The sequence below is a fragment of the Podarcis vaucheri genome (assembly GCF_965113315.1).
Source record: "Podarcis vaucheri genome assembly, chromosome: 10".
NCBI lineage: Eukaryota > Metazoa > Chordata > Lepidosauria > Squamata > Lacertidae > Podarcis > Podarcis vaucheri.
The window spans coordinates 38,874,863-38,894,852 of NC_138748.1; the positions used below are offsets into that span (position 1 = coordinate 38,874,863).

Consider the following 19,990-nt stretch of genomic DNA (forward strand, 5'->3'; position numbering starts at 1 on the left):
TAACCACATCCACTACACACTCTAGGACTCTTGACATATCAAGTGGGGGAAATGCAGGAGATGAAAGCCTACTGAGTGTTTGCCAATAATGTGCATGTTACTTATGAGATCTATTTTATGACCTTCTTCAAGATTTAAATTCTCTCATTCAAGAGCAGACATATTTACCAGAGTGGTCTAGCTGCTAGGAAAACTCCACTGGCTCATTCAGACTACTCCACTGTTAAAGCTACTCTTTGCTACCCCCAAAATGCAAACAAATCCAGTTGCAAGGAAAAAACCTTGTTTGAGCATCTCCCCAAGCCAACCATCACAAATCCTGGAAAATGCATTGTTAAACTAAACCCAAAGCTAACAATAGTCCACATCATTCTAACACTGCTCTGAAAAGAAACTGGCAACTCAGAATTATCAGTCTTAGGTACCTACAGAGTTAACATGTACATGCAAGGATTAGCTGGCTTTTTTACACTGTGGAACCCTTTTAACCTTCTCTCAAGCATCACCAAAGCTTCTGTCTCTGATTCAATAGACAGGCTTTAGAAGGTTTCAAAAACATTTCCAACAGATCAATGGAAACATAACACTGCTGATCAATTCATTTTAATTTTAAGGAGCAGGCCCTGGCTTCACATGTTCCTTCTCTTGCTATGCCAGTTGCTCATGGTGCAATGTTACATTTAGTTAGCTGTAACCCAGATTAGCCCTGCAAACCCTGGTTAACATTCATCTGTGCAGATGCAACAGCCGCACCATGGTTACAAGTGTAGGTGGAATGAAAGGGGTGGGGAGTTAATGTAGGTGAGGGATGGAGAGTCCATTCCCATCTCTTTGTGGTTAAGATATCACCAGTATTTCTGTGCTAGGTTATTGAGATGTTTTTACCAGCTTTGTAACACTACCACAAAATGTGGAGTGCAATACATTTTGCTGCTTATTTCACAATCCACTTCACTAAGTGCAATTTTGTAATCGGGTAACACTGTTGTCCTTCATTCCCAAATTATTTCTGGTAATAGGAAACTCCCTTCAATTCAGTTTGGAACCTGTTGGCATTTACAATATTTATTGGAGAACTATTGGGCAAACCTCAGTTTCCACACAAATTCTCTCCCAACTGGTAACAATGGCACATGTGCACGAATGCCTCTTGTCATATTGCTTGATTTTAAAGGGCCTCTAAAAATGTCCTCATTTTTGCCTAGTTGCTTGCCAAACACTTTCAAAACACATGTGCCAAATCTCGTTTTACATTCTAAAATGTAAAACGCCAGATCCATTATAAATCCAAGCATTGCAAGCAGAATAAATTTTTGTTCTGAACCAGATAGTTACAAACTTTGGCTGCATCACAATTACAAAAACAAAAACCTGTGGATTTGTCCCATCAATGGAAGCATTTGAGCAGCAGGACTTCCCCCCCCCCTGCCTCCTGTGCATACCCTGTGTCCTCCCCAAATCTGGCTCCAGAGAGTTGGAGGGATCTGCCGAACAGATTTCTGGGGCATGCACTGAGAGGTGGATAACATTCCATTGCACAAGCAGAAATCCTTGTGCTGCAGAACATTCACAGAGTGCTATGTTGAATATAACCCTAAAGGTTCAAATACTGAAACATTTATTGATTCAACTCTCTGTCTAATTATTTAATACTTAAAAGTAAATGCTGTTTGCTTCCAGAAACCTTTTCATCTTGATTAGTCACTGTCCCACTACCATTTTCTAATTATTAACTTAATTTTAGCACTAGGAATACACCTCCAAGATTATGAGCCATTTTGATCTTGGAACGAGATCTAATTGAGAAAACAGTGCAATTAGCAAAGTATGAACAAAAAAATATGGTGGGTGTCCTAAAGTAACTGCTAAACAACAGAAAATTATCCAAGTCAGTTACATGTGCACTACTACAGCTTTGGTAACATAAACAATAAATTGCCAAATAATTAAAATGCAAACATTAAAATAATTCTGCTCTCAATGATGTGCCAATTAATAAAATTGCAAAGACAGCTAGGTAGTGCAGAGACTTAATAGGTTTAAGGCATTACTCCAAAATGCTTCCACAGACATCTGACGAGCAACCATGGGACAAGCTGAAATATGTCTACATTTGACCATAGACCGCAATCAGGAATGGAATCCTTCCCATTAAGGAAACATCGTAAGTATCCATTATGCCTTATATCTGTTTTCTGATACTTCCATGAAAGGAGCTGATAAGGATGATTTATCTGCCGCTTTCCATTCAATGAAGAGTGTTCTTATTTATGCTGCTCATGGAGGCATAAAGCAGCTATTAACCTAGAGAATGGGCAAACAAAAACATGAATAATGTACCTCTGTTTCACAAACACTCACCCTTCCCTGAAAAATACCCAGAAATACAATAACTTCTCATTTAAAGGTGAAAAAAGGTTAGGGAATGCCAAGCACTGATGTTGATCAGTTCAAATAAAAGCCTAATTAATGCCTTCCATGATGTTGATCAGTTCAAATAAAAGCCTAATTAATGCCTTCCATGATTAACATATGTGACTAAACTTGTATGATCTTGATTAAGATGGGAGTATACTCTTGAAAAGGAAATAAATATCAGTGGAATTAGCATTAATAATTCTGGTAATGCCACATAAACAAAATAATGCTCTTATAAATATTGATTGCTATAGTAAAACATGTGTATTTAAGATTGATTTTTACACAAGAGGACAATTCTCCAAACAAAGACTTAAGCTTAGAATTCTACTTTCCTACAGCTCACTCTACCCCTGAAACACAAGAATTTTGCTGTGTGTTAGAAAACCCCAATGACAGTCTACAAAGTCCAGACCTCACTCAGATAATAAAACTGTGTGTCACGAAAAGGGCAACAGATAAGAATACCTAGTCATGTGTTCATGTGTGCTCCACTGCTGTAGAGACCTAGTAGCAAGCCATTATGGGTCAATGAAAATTCAGCACTGGATCTGAAGAACGATTCACAAACTAAACACCAGTACACCTTGGTCACTTTCCATGTCATCCAGAGTATCATGGCTGCTGCAAGCTCTGCTGTTGTTTCCATGTCATTCCTGGAGTTTATCCGTTGCTTTTGTAGGTTGGATGAACTTAATACACACCACAAACACTCTAGCACCTGGGCAGAAGATATAAATGCTCCCAGGTTGGTGTAGGACGCTCTTCCCCAAGCCTTTCAGAAATTATGGACTGTAGTTTGCATTATCCCCAATAATGACCATGGTCACCATTGGCCATGCTCGTTGGGGCTGATGGGAGTTCAACAACATCTGGAGGCACCAGTCTGGGGGAAGCTGGTGTAGGAGCAGCCATGAAGGCTATAGTAACCATGCTATTGTGGAGAGGTAGCTGTCTGCTATAGCAGAAACAGAGCCTTCTGGAATATTAAAGATGAATAAATATATTATGGATTAATTTTACACATTTACAATGATTCCTATAAAGTGAGAACAAAGAGTGTCTAGATCTGAACAGCTGACCTCAAGCTCCATTGCTTGGCTATGTCACAAAGAAACCATACACAGTCTATTTAGCTACAGCTTACTTCCAGGCAAACATATTTATGATAAGGATACAAATTACTGGTAATTTTGCCAAGTGCCACACAAAACTTGACTAAACAAGGTTATCAATGAAGTTATCAGGATGAGAATGTTTCCTGCGCACACATGGCTTCTCAGACACAAGCTCTATTGAGGTCAATTAGATTTATTTCCAAGTAAGCCTATATATGATTACACTTGAAGACTGCAATTCTATACACAATTAACTGAGAGTAATCATGCACTCCAAAACCCAGGTGCAATCCTACCCCCACCCCTACTGGGAGCGGTTAGGATGTGGTGAATCTTAAGTAAATTATTTATCTAGGAGTTATCTACTCCAAGTGAGGAAAGGCCTGCTTACTGCCGGTGCAAGTTAAGACAGCCCAGGTTACACTAAGAAAAAGGGGTGTGTCAAGAGTAGGGAATGGGTGGAGTAAGGGAGAAACAGATACATTGCATATTTACCAGCTCCATCCACAGGTACCTTACACTACCAAAACTGCAGATGTTAGTATAGTTACAGCTAGGTAGTCGTGTTGGTCTGCCGTAGTCGAAACTAAATAGAAGTGTGCATGCGCACGAAAGCTCATACCAATAACAAACTTAGTTGGTCTCTAAGGTGCTACTGGAAGGATGTTAGTATACTCACCCCAAAAGGAATGAATACAAGGGCAGACAGTGAAGGTTTACACTGCTTCCTGACCCCACCCAGACCAGAGAGTTAGGATGCAGCCATGGGTGTAGCCAGGATTTTGGGGGAGGAGCAGACCTTTCTGTTAGGGGGGGCAGAACCTCAGATAGTTATGCATTTTTTATTGATTTAGGGGGGTAGCTGCCCCTCTCTGCCCCCCACCTTGGCTACGCCCATGGATACAGATTAACTTTCACAGGAAACACACTGGTGTATCTGCCTAGTAAGAACTGTTCTACAAGCCCCATTAAATACAATGGAATTTAATTCTGAGCAGATATTCATAGGATTCCATTATGGTTAAGAAGCATCCTCATGCACCAGCACAAAAATTCCAATTGCCTGTTTCCACAGATGCATGCACACAAACGAATTAAACCATTTTAAAACACAGTACAGTACCAATGCCTGCAAACCATTCAGACATGAGCTCCCCACAGTTTTATAATTTTAAACAAAGCTGACTTTGTTTTCCTTAATTGGGGTCATGGCATAAAATAAAATATGCCTTTGTTTTCTGAATCATCAAGGGGTAGCTAGGGTCAACTTTTTTGTTCACCACAGCAAAAACTGAAAGAAAGTTTACTAAAAGACTATCTTCCTAGGACTATTTGTTTATAAAGTGGGAGCTCTAGGCCTGAAGCCATACAGATCGCTTCTCCACAATGTTAGTAACTGAATCAATTTAAAACCACAAGACGACACAGGGTATCAGAAATGCACTCAACAAGTTATGGGTTATTATGAGTTCTATTTAACTTGAAAGCTTGCCACATGTTCATTCAACACAATAAAAGTCACCTGACCTGTCTATGTACCTCACGCAATGGCCAACTACACCTAGCAGAGTTTCTAGGTGTAGAAAAGTACAAGAGACACCTCCTTTCCCCATTAAACCAGTAAGTGTCCTTTGGGGAGGGATTAAGTTTTCTGCTGAATATCTTTCTCTTTTGGGTACCACCTCGTGGTTCTAACAAAGACACCCACCCACCCAAAAAAGAAGGATGGGTGGGAGAGAGGGGAAAAATGAAGATGAATCATTTCCTTGAGTATCTGCAGGCACAAAATAAGGAGGATAGAGTCCAACCATACCAAGCAGGAAACTGGTGCTTTTTAATTTCCTCCCAGTAGTTAGAATCACGAGAAAACAAAGACGGACTTCACAGGACACTACCGGAAAAGCAGTTATAATCCCAAAAAATAAGAGCACCAGATCATGCACTTCTCTCAGGGTACAGACCTCAAGACGAGTATTTCGGAATGGAAAGCTCTCTGAAGGGACCCCGTTGTTTCGTGAAGGGGGGGGTCGCCAAAAACTGATGAGGGGCTTGGGAGAAACCGGGGGAGGGGCTCAAGTAGAGCTATAGCAACTTCCCAGCAAGTGCTCTTCTCCCACTCCAACTAAGGGGGGAAGGGACATGACACAAAAGACAACGGGACAGCGGGGTGGGGGTGGGGGGCTGTGAACAAGGACAGCTCGGCTTCCAGCCTGGAGGAAGTTTCCCAGAAGACGACCCCCAGCCAAGCCTTTAAATGGAAGCAGAGAATGAGTGGAGGCGAGAGGGGGCAAAGGGAGTTTCCTTGCATTGTCTGTATCCAGCCGCGTCTGGCTGAGCAGCCCCGAGGTGTCTGCTGTGTGTGTGTGTGTTTCCCCCCCCTTGTCTTTCCTGCACCTTGACCGGTCGCAGCTGGCTTCGCCGGATGAAGAGAAACTTCTCCGCAACTTTCCTCCGCTCATCCCGTCGAGAAACTCACCGGCTGAACTCATGGTGCCTCCTTCCCACGCGCCTCTCTGCCGCTGCTGTCTGCCCCTTAACCCGGCGTCCTTTTCTTAAGACATAGCAGCTCCTCTGGAGTCTGCTGAGAGGAAAACAGGCCTCTGCTCCGTCTCGGCGGCTGCCGAAAAATGCGGCTCGTTCCCCCGGCTCCCGCGGAACATCCCCGTCCAGGAGAAGCGAGAGCGACTCGCACCGAAACGAGCCCCGACAGCCACCAACTCTCCGTATAGGCTTCTCCCACAGCTACAACACGAAAGCCCCCTAGAGGCCGAGAGCCGCCAGTGCAGGCTTAAAAAGCAGAACAAAAAAAAAAATCTCTGTTCCAAGATAAGCTTCCAATCAGCGGAGCCTGCCTTTCTCAACCCCGCCCCCTCCGTCCTTCGCGGTGGCTGCTGGGAGTCGTAGTTTTCTTACGCCGGCGGTTGGGCCGTACGGGGAGATTATATACCGCCCGGGCTCGGCGGACTCGGTTTCCCGTCGTGCCTGGAGGGTAGAAGCACGGATGGCGGAGAAGGATGACACCGGAGTTCGACGACGAAGTGGTGTTTGAGGTAGCGAAAGCGCGGCCTATCTGGGGGTGTTTCTGAGGAGGCCGCAGGCGGAGGAGCCGGCGCCCCGGGTCCTTCGCGGCGGGGCGGGGTGGGGCGGCCCCGTGCGTGGACGTTGGGGGTGGGTGGGGGTACCTCGCGGGGCCTTCTGCTGGGAGCGGGGGCTGCCACAGAGGGGCCAGGAGGTTCTGAGGTGGTGCTGGTCTTTGAAACCGCCCCCCTGAGAGGGAGGGAGGGTCGCCTTTAAGCCCCAGTCGCGGCACTTGGAGGGCAGCAGCTCAGACAAAAGGGGCTGGCCATCTCGCCACAATCCCATCCGTGCCTGCCAGCCTGGAGCCAGTTCCAGTAGAGTTCAACAACAATAATAATAATTTATTATTTATACCCCGCCCATCTGGCTGGGTTTCACCAGCCACTCAGTGGCACTTGCTCCCAGGTGAGGGTGCCTAAGATCGACGCCTGCTTTTGTGGGAGGATGAAGGCACCGTCTGCCCCCCAGACCGTGGTTCTCTTTGCCATTTCAGCTCAATAGCCTTTTTGTCCAAGGAGCACCCATCAGTCAGAGTTGTCGAGGCAGATGGAGGGGGCACCACAACAGGGTTCTGGTTGCCCCCATAGATTCCCCCAATTCAAATAGCCTGGTTAGTTTTGGTAACAGCCCCCCGCCCCGTTTGTAAATGCTGCTGCTCAATGGCAAGCTGGGGAATGGTTCAAATGACAGCTATCCTAGATGCACATGCTGACGTGGATTTTATTGCAGAGAACTGGCTGGATGAAGCTGGGAGTGGGGTTAATCTGTCTCAACTTTGCCCCACCGGGTTTCTCTGTACAGCCAATGTTAGTAACTCAGATATATAACGTAATGGCCAACTGGCACCTTAAACCTGTGTACGGTAGCAGGCAAGATCTAGGGGTCTGTCCTGATTGCATCTCCCTGACCAGATGTCCTCTCCAGCAGCCCACTGGGTTCAAGTGTGCATATCTGAAGTTAGGTGGCTGGGGCAGAATAGGGATTCTACTGACGTACCACCCACCCTGATGCTCAACAGTCTCCCTTCCTGAACTAGCAGGGGTGGTCTTAGGGTTGGCATTCATGCTGAGGCTTCGCTGTCAGGAGTGGATCAGGATTTCATGTCTGCCATGCCAACCTTGAGTCTGTACCAAGTAACTTCTGACTCCTATCCATGCTGCAGGACACACTCTGGACTTGGTTTTTTGCATTGAATTGGATGGTGGTGGTCTTAGAGTGGAGGAACTTCCTTTAGTTCTCTTGTCATGGTCATATCACCACCTTGTGGGGCTTAACCTTGCTGGATCTCAAAGCCTCTGCAGCAATGGGGACCAATTAATATGGCATGCCAAAAAGCACCAGTAATATTTGAGATTATAATTCAGTGTGGTGGCCCCCTCTACCAGTCAAAGGAATAGAGGATCCTTTTAATAAAGGCAAGAACTATCAGTGAGGGAAAGGGCATAGCAGAGTAAATTCTGACCACTGACCCTCCATTTGTTAACACAAAGTCCTAGTGGAGATGTACTCTTTCTGATTAAAGACAATGTGTTAGTATTAAAGTATAAGGGCTTTTTTGGAAGAAAGAAACACCCCATCCAAAGGTCATAGATCTCACTTTCTGCAAAGCATCTTTGTTTCCCCCACCACTGCCAACTTATTTATAGATTTACATTCCTTCTAGTAGGATCTAATTCCCCTTTTTGTGGCAGACCTGGCACAATGCAAATGCTGTTGTCTATTTCAATAATATTGGTTAGATTAGTAAACTGTAATAATAATTAAAAAATGAATCCAGCTTCTTGAAATGTATAAAAGAAAGCACGTTTGTACACTTTCATCAGCATCATAGGCATATACTGTAGCATGTGTTTTTCGTGTATGAGGTTTCTAACATTAGAAATCCTTGTGGTTTAATTGTAATGGATAAATAGTATTTACCTCTTGAAGCTGCACTGAACAAGAAGTTTTTGGAGTATGCTTTGAAATGGACATCTTCCTTATAAGGAGAGACCACTAAAAGTGTGTGTGTGTGTGTGTGTGTGTGTGTGTGTGTGTAATTTTGTGCTATTTGGGTTTTTCTGCTATATTTTAGTTGGCCCAATAAAGGTATTGCCTAATATGAACTTTGGAAACTGTTTACTTAGAAACATACATGGTGAGCTTGGGGATCAGCGAAACGTCCAGTCACCCAGTGGTCTTGAGATTTTCCTCTTCCTTGTTAGCTAGCTACAAAAACTCTTCACTATTTTGTCATTAACTGTGTTCCAACCTATCAAACTGCTTCCTTGACCCCCTTCCCAAACAAATAGCAGATGTCCAGGAGCTAGTTGTCCCTGCAAAATCCTGAACAGAAGTTCTTTTACATGTTCAAAGAGACTGCTAACAGGCCTATTAAGCTCATTATAATAAGCCATGCTAATTTATTCTCTTTCAGTTGGTTCATTTTTTGCAGTCATAATTAAATTAAAGTGTTTACTAAGTGTAATCATTTTCAGAAGCGATATTAGACAAGGTTAATGGAAGGGGGGAAACTTCAGTTGGAAAACCAGTTAGTTAAGTATTTCTATTGTTTTACTTGATGGTGGGGGGCAGCTGCCTCCCCTGACCCTCTTGGCTATGCCCATGTATCCATGCAAGCTAGTTGTTATTCTATGCTGTCGTTTCTCAGTACATACATGATCCTTTTGTATTGGTAGTGTGTTTGATATATCTAAGTGCAAAAGAATAGTTCATATTCTATCTTTGCTAGAGTATTATTTTATTTATTTATTTGACCCTTATGTATTATACCTATTCCCTCTATTATTTTGGGATTCATGCATACATTGCACAATTAAGTTGCACGATCTGATGCAGAGAGTTGACTTGCATGCTGTACTAGTGCAGTACAAGCAGTACTAGACTGCTATGTCGCTTTCTAAGATCAGACATTGGTTGATAGTGGTTTGTGGGAAAGACCTAATGTACTGTACATAGCACTGAAGTAAAAAAAAAAAGCCTTTAGTGTACTTCAATGAGGTGCATGCTTGTTTTCAAAAGTTTTAAAAACACTCTTTAAATTGAGAGTATATCCAAAAGTTTATATATATATATATATATATATATATATATATATATATATATATATATATGCTTTCGTAGATTTTCACGGGTATAGGAATGCAGGTTTTGGTGTCTTCGGGTGTCTTCCCGTGTAAGAGTCGGGGTGTCTGTGCGACGTTTCGACGAGGTCTCACTCGTCATCTTCAGGCTGGTGCTTTCGGCTTCTTGTTACTGGAACTCGTTACTTGTTTCCAGTAACAAGAAGCCGAAAGCACCAGCCTGAAGATGACGAGTGAGACCTCGTCGAAACGTCGCACAGACACCCCGACTCTTACACGGGAAGACACCCGAAGACACCAAAACCTGCATATATATATATATATGCAGGTTTTGGTGTCTTCGGGTGTCTTCCCGTGTAAGAGTCGGGGTGTCTGTGCGACGTTTCGACGAGGTCTCACTCGTCATCTTCAGGCTGGTGCTTTCGGCTTCTTGTTACTGGAACAGAGCAGAGTCTGGTGTTTGAGTTCCTATAAATACTGTTGAGGGGTGTGGTGTATAGCCTCCAACGTTCTGGGCAGAGAGGAAGTTCCTAGATTAGTGTGCCTTTTCTTCTTTTGTTCCTTAATTACTTGAGGGATATCTTGGGTATATATATGCTTTCGTAGATTTTCACGGGTACAGGAATGCAGGTTTTGGTGTCTTCGGGTGTCTTCCCGTGTAAGAGTCGGGGTGTCTGGGCGACGTTTCGACGAGGTCTCACTCGTCATCTTCAGGCTGGTGCTTTCGGCTTCTTGTTACTGGAACAGAGCAGAATCTGGTGTTTGAGTTCCTATAAATACTGTTGAGGGGTGTGGTGTATAGCCTCCAACGTTCTGGGCAGAGAGGAAGTTCCTAGATTAGTGTGCCTTTTCTTCTTTTGTTCCTTAATTACTTGAGGGATATCTTGAGTGATTTCATGAGTGATATTCTGAATACCACTGGGTGGGTAATTAAGTGTAGATTAGTTGCTAAAGCTTTCGTGTCTTGACCTCTTGAGCTTGTGAAGAGTTTTTCTGAGAAGATGGCTGTGCTGCATTTAGTTGTGCTCTGGCTTGGCTTCGTGTATAGGGGCGAGCTGTGATTTTGTGCCTTGTGCCAGCCAGATCTGTGTAGGGATTGCAGGGGGGTGCAGCATCCGGAGGTGCCACTATAGTTTGGCTACTGGATGGAGCCCTCCCCACAAAAACCGACACCAGAACCAGAGGCACACAGAACGCCGTCACCAATCAACCACACCAGACCCAAACCCAGACCCTCTCCACAGACATATTACAGACTCCATCCAGTAGCCAAACTATAGTGGCACCTCCGGATGCTGCACCCCCCTGCAATCCCTACACAGATCTGGCTGGCACAAGGCACAAAATCACAGCTCGCCCCTATACACGAAGCCAAGCCAGAGCACAACTAAATGCAGCACAGCCATCTTCTCAGAAAAACTCTTCACAAGCTCAAGAGGTCAAGACACGAAAGCTTTAGCAACTAATCTACACTTAATTACCCACCCAGTGGTATTCAGAATATCACTCATGAAATCACTCAAGATATCCCTCAAGTAATTAAGGAACAAAAGAAGAAAAGGCACACTAATCTAGGAACTTCCTCTCTGCCCAGAACGTTGGAGGCTATACACCACACCCCTCAACAGTATTTATAGGAACTCAAACACCAGATTCTGCTCTGTTCCAGTAACAAGAAGCCGAAAGCACCAGCCTGAAGATGACGAGTGAGACCTCGCCGAAACGTCGCCCAGACACCCCGACTCTTACACGGGAAGACACCCGAAGACACCAAAACCTGCATATATATATATATATATATATATATATATATAAAATCCATTAATTTGCAAGTCTCACTGACTTTCATAAGGCTTCCTTCCAGATAAATTGGTGTAGCTTCAGATTTTCTGGAAAGTTACATGTGTATCTATGTTTAATTTAGAAACAAACTTTGATTAGGTTTAACTGTGGCAGTTTCAAGATGTGTGGTTTGTTGCACTAATAAATCATTGCTACTGGTGGAATTGCTGTTGACGTTCTACCCTATCTGGGCTTTTTTCTGGATGCTCATTCCTCTGTTTCATCTACACCAGTGGGCATAACATAACTGGCTGTGGTGGAAAAGCAGAAAGTCCAATGAGTGTCAAGTTGGAAAACTGAATCCAAACAATCCTTTTAAAAAATAAATACATGAAAATCAATTAATTACCATGAAGCACCTATTCATTTAAGCACAGTTGCCCAATGCTAGTTATGCAATGCCAAAAAACAAAAGATTTTAATTTTTTTTAAGATTGGAAGTATTAATTGGGTGTGATGGCAGATGCTAAAATAGCAGAGACTAGAAAGGGATTTTTCCTAGATTTTAAAATTAGTTTTATTTTGTAATTTCACCATAAAAATCTTTCATTTCAGCATATTTTCTAATATTTTAAAAAGATATAGGTGGAGAAACATTTTAGTTCGAATTAAAAGATCAATTGATGGGACGCGGGTGGCGCTGTGGGCTAAAGCCTCAGCGCCTAGGGCTTGCCGATCGAAAGGTCGGCGGTTCGAATCCCCGCGGCGGGGTGCGCTCCCGCTGCTCGGTCCCAGCGCCTGCCCACCTAGCAGTTCGAAAGCACCCCCGGGGGCAAGTAGATAAATAGGTACCGCTTACCAGCGGGAAGGTAAACGGCGTTCCGTGTGCGGCTCTGGCTCGCCAGAGCAGCGTTGTCACGCTGGCCACGTGACCCGGAAGTGTCTTCGGACAGCGCTGGCCCCCGGCCAATAGATGTGAGATGGGCGCACAAACCCCAGAGTCTGTCAAGACTGGCCCGTTCGGGCAGGGGTACCTTTACCTTTAAAAGATCAATTAAAAATTAAATGTTTAGAAAATGGTATCAACTGCAAAGGTTAGTAAATGTGTGTGATGTATTCAGCTCTGATATGTCACTGCCAAAAACATGACTCTTAAATGTACAGAAGTGTAATCTCTGTGGAGATTATTACATTCCACACACACCCCACACTTTATCTTCGCCAAAAAGCCAAGAAGCAATATACTTTTCCAACTATCTCAAAAAAGTCAGACGTTTTGTGTAAGAAAAATGGAGAATTGTAAAAAAACACACCACATAAGTGGATGATAATATGTGGACCTCTTCACTTTCCTCCCAGTAGAATGTGAATGAACAAGAGGGTGATTCCTCACTAAATTCCTAGTGTAGAAGCAACCCATAGTTACCAGGAAGTGGAGAATGAAATTGGCATGTATGAGGAAAGAAGATGCATATGCTTGCAGCATGTTCCTAGTTTCTAGCCCACGGAGATGAGCTGTAATGTCTGAATTGAGTCCTTGGTGTAAGATCCTAAATTCTGGCCCCCAACTATTGATGAGATGCAAGTGCAAACTGCTCTTGCAGTTACTGAAAAAAATTACAAACTGTGAAGTGAATTCAATATCTAATAATTTTCTATTTTAAATGTGACTTATTCCCATATATTCAGTTGACTTCATGCTGTTTCATACTTTTCAAGTTTGAAATACATATCCATTGCAATAGCAAACTGGCAAGTGGAATAAAAAAAATGGCAGTCTTGCAGCAGCAAGAATTCTCATCGCAAAGCATTGGAAAACACAAGATCTACCCACCTTGGAAGATTGGCAGATGCAACTAATGGACTATATGGAGATGGTGGAAATGACTGGCAGGATCCGAGACCAGGGAGAGGAGACGGTGGAGGAAGATTGGAAGAAATTTAAAATTTATTTGCAGAAATATTGTAAAATTTTTGAATGTTAAGGACATTGAAATGAATCGCAGGGGCTTCAGCGACAAAGTAAAATATAAGATTAGGATTAACAACAGATAAATTAATAGAATATGAATTTGTTGAATTAATTTCTAAAAAGGGATACAGGAACGGGAGACGTGAGGAAGTCAGGAAAATAAGTTAATTGAAGCTGAGAAATTAAGAAAGAGGGAATTTTTGTTTTTTTTTATTATATGTGTTCTTATCTTTTTTGTTTTTCTTTTGATGTGTTTAATGTTTGTATTTTTGTATTGTATTGTTTTTTGTGATTTTGTATTTTTGTTTTTTGTATGCTTTCTTATGGTGAAAATTGAATAAAATATTTATTTTTTAAAAAATGGCAGTCTTAATGACCTGGTGCAATTCTTTTATGAAAGGTTCTCATTAGCTTTAGAGGGTTTCCTTACTGTAACCACATCTTTTTTGTAATTTATTCATGAAGCCTGTGCTGTTACTAGAAGCACTGTTTATGAACACTCAGTTGTACTGTATTTTCCTTCATGTTATTCATTGTATATGAAGCATTCAGTATGGAACTGAGACGCTTGAGGCACCAGAATGAAACATGGTTGGCAAAACACTTTACATTATCCTTATACTTCTTTTGTGTGAACTTTGATACCTAATAATTTTCCTGTGTGTGTGTTTTGTTGTTGTTGTTCACATTAATGACATAATTTTGAATGCCTTCTCATTTACTTAGTAACTGTTTGCTTCCATTAAGAAAAGGCTAATATTCAAGTTACTCTGAAATACTAAAGCTTGATATAAAAGTTAGAGGACAAGGCCTTTCAAATAACTTAGCTGTAACTTTTCCTTATGTTGCTATGACAACTATTTTAGTAACTTTTAATGAAAGCCTCTTGCATTCTCCTTAGTTTGATTTTGAAGGAATTGGACAAGTCCGTCCCCCCCTTCATATATTTTCTACTGCCTGTAAGAATTTTTATTCTGGTCTAATGGCATTTAATTGAAGTTTTAGATATTTGATATTTTACTGTGTTTGATGCTTTAATTTGCTGGAAGCTGCCCAGAGTGGCTGGGACAACTCAGTCAGATGGGCAGCGTATAAATTAGTAGTAGTAGTAGTAGTCATCAAAATTGGAATGAACTGGTTAGTCCAGAATTTCTGAGAAGAAGAGGAGTTTGGATTTGATATCCTGCTTTATCACTACCCGAAGGATTCTCAAAGCGGGTAACATTCTCCTTTCCCTTCCTCCCCCACAACAAACACTCTGTGAGGTGAGTGGGGCTGAGAGACTTCAAAGAAGTGTGACTAGCCCAAGGTCACCCAGCAGCTGCAAGTGGAGGAGCGGAGACGCGAACCCGGTTCACCAGATTAGGAGTCTATCGCTCTTAACCACTATGCCACACTGGCTCTCAAAGAAGCTGAGTAGCTTGGCAGTTGTTTTTTTAATACAGGGGAATTTTTGACAGACTTAATTTTTATCATCCTTAATTATTTGACATATTAAGGTGGCTAGCAAATTTCTGAATGACATACAATAAGATGAACACTTTTCTGTCTTAACTGAATCAATGAAACATTTTTATGATAAACTAATTGTTGTAAAGTTAAAAGTAGCCATTTTTATAGATCCACAGTATGAAAATTGTGTTATACACTCTTCTGCTGCATCAAACCATATGCAACTGAAATAGTATAGGACAAGGGAAAGATTAATGCTATTAAGGTGTGAAACATAATCCTATCAGTGCTCAGAAATCTTTTTAGTAGGCTAAATAGGCTTAACCAAAAAGAAGCATACTGTATACATTTTTTCTATTTATTTTACAAGTTGCCCTTTTCTTTGCAAATACTTGTTCCACTTTGATGTCAGCCTTCTGAATGTCAGTAACCAAAACTTAAACCAGTGTGTACAATTAGACATGAAAATGCAAATTTAAAGGTTAAAGCATAAATATTAGAATGACTATTCTATTGGAATACTAAAGGAATCATGTACTGTACTGTTCGTCATCATATATGGAGTAAAATCAAGAAAGAAATTGGAATCCATCAAATTAAATGGTCTTAAAGCCTTGTCTTTAATTTGATAGCATTGAGTCTGGCTGTGAGGCAATTTTGGAAGACAGAAGGTTTTCATTTGAAAAATGTGAGAATCTGAAGGGAGGAGGAGCACAACCTTTACATAGGGGGAAATAGTTTTTATATTTATAAATAATGTACCTTTCTAGAATCCCTGTCTTGTTCTCATTCAAGATGCAATTTATAAGTAATTGGCTAGATGATAAGCAGGCCAAGATGATTATGAGCCAAGGGACTATGACTAAGACATTTAAATTCAGTAGCTTGGCAAGTCTTTGCAAAGGATTCTATATAATATTGATGTGCATTATTTCTTTTAAGCAGTAGCTTCCTAAAAGCCTTTTAAAACCCATCAACTGATTGTCGGTTCCTCCTATCATACAGTAACAGAAGAAATTGCAGAGTCTTAGTGAGTTGCTGCTGGCTGCTTCTGATGATGCTAGGAAAATGCGCCTGTGTGAGAGCACAGGTGCAGTTTTTCTGACCGATGCTCCTCATTTTCTGCTCCAGTCATCCTGGAGAGGCAAGTAGAAAGAAATGGGGAGGTGGAGAATATTCTCTCAGATGCACTGGAAGTGTATCTGAGAAAGAGGTGGAATCATATTTTCCAGGAGACAAGGAATGCACTGCCTGTAAGTCTTTTATTCTTCTAATCACTGCACCTCAGAATAAACTTGGCTGACTTTTGTTTTAGGCATTAGCAGAGTTTGTACTTTAGTAGTTGAGAGGGATAAAATTCGAGAGAGAAAGAAGTTTCAAGATGTTGTTGGGAGTGTCATCTGTTGTTTATATTCTAGTTCATTATATACTAGAATTGCTGTGGTTTAAAGCAAGAATATTATTGTCTGCTAATCTAAAGGAAGTTTTTAAGTTCCACTGTTAATGTGGTTAAGAGTTAATAAAAGGTTAGATCCAGAGGAGATATCATAGGGTGGGAGGAGGAAACCAGAGAGATACTAATGGAGAAAGTCTTAGTCATTTCCTATATAATGCATCAGCAGAAATTACAGAGGTGTGGCTTTGATTTTAGAAATACTGTAATGAATTGGATGAGTACTCAAATTTGTGTCTTAGTTTCAATTTCACTCATTAAAACAGGTAAACAATGGTAGCTATGCATAGTATGACAAGGGAATTGATGAAAGATAAGTTAAATCTTTCTAAATTTTGGCGTTTCTTTCAGAAACTTCTCTGTTTGCTATTTGTTGTCTTGATTTTTTTAAAATCTTTGTGGTATGTAGTTCAGTTCAGTAAAAATACATTAGATCTTTTCAGTAAAATTAGCCAACTAGTTGCTAAGGGTCTGGGGCGTGCATTATTATTAATTATATTCTTTACAGCATTCACCCTGATACACTGTGTTTATTAATACTTCACTTACCACTACACTATACATGTACAGGCAGGTTCAGCAGAAAGATAGGGACTAGTTCCAGGGTTCTTTAGACATATATTCTAGGTATGTACCTGAAAGCTGTAGAGATAAAAGCTTCAAGTTGCACATATTGAGCAGTTGGTGCTTTCTGAGAGAAACCCCCCCTCCTTCCAATCAGGACACAGCCTTGAAAGGAGAAGAATATTTCATTTTGAGGAGACTGTAGTAGTGTTTCATCTTACCAGATTGCCATTGCTTGAGTTCAAAAGCACTTAGCATCACTGGGTGTGTGGAGGAACTGTGGCTGAGAAGAAACTTCTTAGCCTAGGAGTGGGGAACGTGTGTCCCTCCAGATGATGTTGACTCCAGCTCCCTTCAGCCTGAATCAGCACAGCCAATGTTAAGGGGTAATGGGCTTGTAGATCAACCACATTAAGGCCACCAATTTCCCACTGCTGTATATGACTCTTTCCGTTCTTGTAGGGTATGGCTAGAGGAGTTGACCTTTCAGCTGTTGGAGCTTTGAACTATAGCTTCAGCAGGGAGGAGACTGGGTTCAGTTGATTCCTCCTAGCTGTTGCTCCTAATGTTGTACTTATATGTAAAGGAGTTGGGCCCTTTGCTGTTCCCTTAAGACCTTAAGCTACTTGCTTACTACAGTAGCCATAGCAAAGTGAAAGCTTACTAATACAAAGCAGCATTTGTCTGATTCATTTTAGTAGCTGGAAACACAACTATTTGGTGCTAATATAAACATTGTTTTAATTTCTAACTAGAACATTGTCGCCAAATAATTGGCTATTTAGTTCAAATTCTTATGTTAAATTCAGCTCTCGTCTTGTTCTCTAAACCTAACAATCCTTTGTCTCCTGGATCTGATTACCAACGGTGTTCACATCTCCTTTGCTTATCTGTTTCTTACTTCACATAACCTATGAAATCTTCTGTCCTGAAGCCATATGTGTAGCTTTGCTCCCTCCCATTCCTGTTCCCCTAAGTTGCCTCCTAAAGCGCTCTATGCCTTCACCACCTACTGTATTTTTCCCTTGGGTTTTTCAGCCTATTGTTTGCTCTCACTTCCTTCACCTCTCATGATTCTTGGCTAGGTTCCCAGCCTGCTCATCTCTCCTGTTTCTTCTTCCTGCCTAAAAAGCATCCAGCCACTTTAAAGTTTTAATGCTCTATCTTATCATCTTGTACTTTCCTTGGGCATCTGTTTTTACAAGCTACTGTTGCTAAAGTTTCTGTTCCTCAGGTTATTTCCCCCTTTTTTTCAACAACCTCCTTCTCTGGTGTCAGACTTACCTGATTCTGAGCTGTCCAGTTTTCCAGGATTTCTTCCTATTCACCTTTTTTGTTATGAGACTGCCTCCCATAACTCCTCTTTAGTAGCCCTTGTGTGACACTTTTCTCTTTCCTTGCAGAAACTCGACTACCAGTATTCTGTTGACAACTTCATTCCTTGAGTAGTTTAAACGTTTGTGAACATTCCATGATACCACATTTGCTCAGCTAGAAGCTTAGCAGTAAATCCCCTAACACACTATAATGTAGAACAGACTGTTTATAATTGGTCCAGAACAGGTTATTTAAATTTTTTCATGTCATGAGGAAGTTTGGTTGGACTTTGGCTGGAGGAAAACAAGAATACTAGTCTTATTTCAGTATAATTTGTAGTTACCTTGATTGTTTAAATTGTGGTATTTTTAACATCTGCCCTGAGACTATTCAGTGAAGGGTGGGCTATAAATAAAAATAATGAATGCATCTTGAACTCAGAATACTTCATATAAACTAATTAATTAATTAATTATACCTTTAATTTTTTTATTTTAGAATTCGCCACTTTATCAGTACTTACAGGACGTAGGACATACTGATTTTGAAGTATGCTCACCATTGGTACAAAAGCCGGAAGAATGTACATTCGAAGAGGGGCAAAAAGACATGGCTACAGTTGCAATTCAGAACGTAAGTACTCAATTTGGTAATGCAGCTGCTACATAATCTATCAAATGAAAATCCCAGCCTCTATTTAAAAATGGGCTCCCTTCATAATGTGTATCCTTTGTCTGCATTTCAGTGGTATTGAATACCGTGCATTATTGTGCACTGTTTATTATTAACAGTTTATTATTGTGGAGAGCTAGTCCTGCCTTTGCATCCCTTGTGCAAGTTGTCCAGATGTTGTTTTTAAGAGGCAGCTGGAGTCAGGTGATGGTCAGGGTTTTCTCCCCACCACCCCTTACATACATCAGTAAGATCCTACACTCGCTCTCCCCACTCTGTAGTCATGGTATCACTTTATTTTAGTCCTAATTACTGTACTTATTTAATGTTGTAATACAAATAGTTTGAGTTCCCTAAAAGCAGTCCAGATTCATCCACAGTGTTCTGTTGTCAATCCCCCCCCAACCCACTGCTCTTTTATATCATGCAGCCTAGAGGAGAGGGGGATGATATAATGCATATGGATTATAGTTAATAGCTTAATGTCTGTTGCATATTGAAGATTTAAAAAAAGCAAGATGAACTTGCTTTAACCCAGCATGGTAAACCATTATTTTAACCTTTTCCTTTAGTTTGCATTAGATTTCATATAATATGTGTACCACTCAAATTTCACAGGTTTTTAATTGAATAAATCTCCTAAATACCGTTGAATTTGTTCAGTATTACTTTTCCCCTCCAGAAACATGTCTCATTCTGATCTGGCTCAGAATCCAATTATAATAATGAAAGCTGAACACTGACCAGTTTCACTATAGCAGAGGAAGAAGCATCTTTTTTCCTGATTAACTGGGGGATTAAGGAACATACTAGGACTCATTTGCCAGTGATCAGTCACTTGTACAGTAGCATGTAGAGCATGCATATGGTCATGCATGCTTTTGTTCAGAAGAAAACACAGCAATCTTAACATGTTATATTAAAGCCTGGAATCCACCCTAGACTGCTCAGAAGTGAGTGTTTTAATGAAGATCTAAAAAAATCATAGGTTTCAGAGAATCTTAAGTTTCCTGGCTCCCATACAATGCAACCCTATGCATATCTGCTCAGAAGTAAGTTTGAGTCCAATGGAACTTAATTC

The 19,990-nt window shown here is 41.3% G+C and overlaps 2 protein-coding genes across 3 annotated transcripts in view; one reads left to right on the forward strand and one right to left on the reverse strand.

The window, feature by feature from the left end:
• FGD6 (FYVE, RhoGEF and PH domain containing 6) overlaps nt 1-6,294 on the reverse strand; it is a 52,992-nt gene extending 46,698 nt beyond the window's left edge. Inside the window, exon 1 of the mRNA XM_082240884.1 lies at nt 6,013-6,294. Within this exon, the coding sequence (XP_082097010.1) occupies nt 6,013-6,025 (13 nt within the window). The 5' untranslated portion in view covers nt 6,026-6,294. The remainder of the gene's footprint in view (nt 1-6,012) is intronic.
• Nucleotides 6,295-6,425: 131 nt separating this feature from the next.
• The window catches only part of VEZT (vezatin, adherens junctions transmembrane protein), a 33,881-nt gene continuing 20,316 nt past the window's right edge, over nt 6,426-19,990 (forward strand). For both annotated transcript variants that reach the window (XM_082240890.1, XM_082240891.1), the window contains exons 1-2: nt 6,426-6,586; nt 18,736-18,870. In XM_082240890.1, the coding sequence (XP_082097016.1) occupies nt 6,551-6,586; nt 18,736-18,870 (171 nt within the window). In that variant the 5' untranslated portion in view covers nt 6,426-6,550. The remainder of the gene's footprint in view (nt 6,587-18,735; nt 18,871-19,990) is intronic.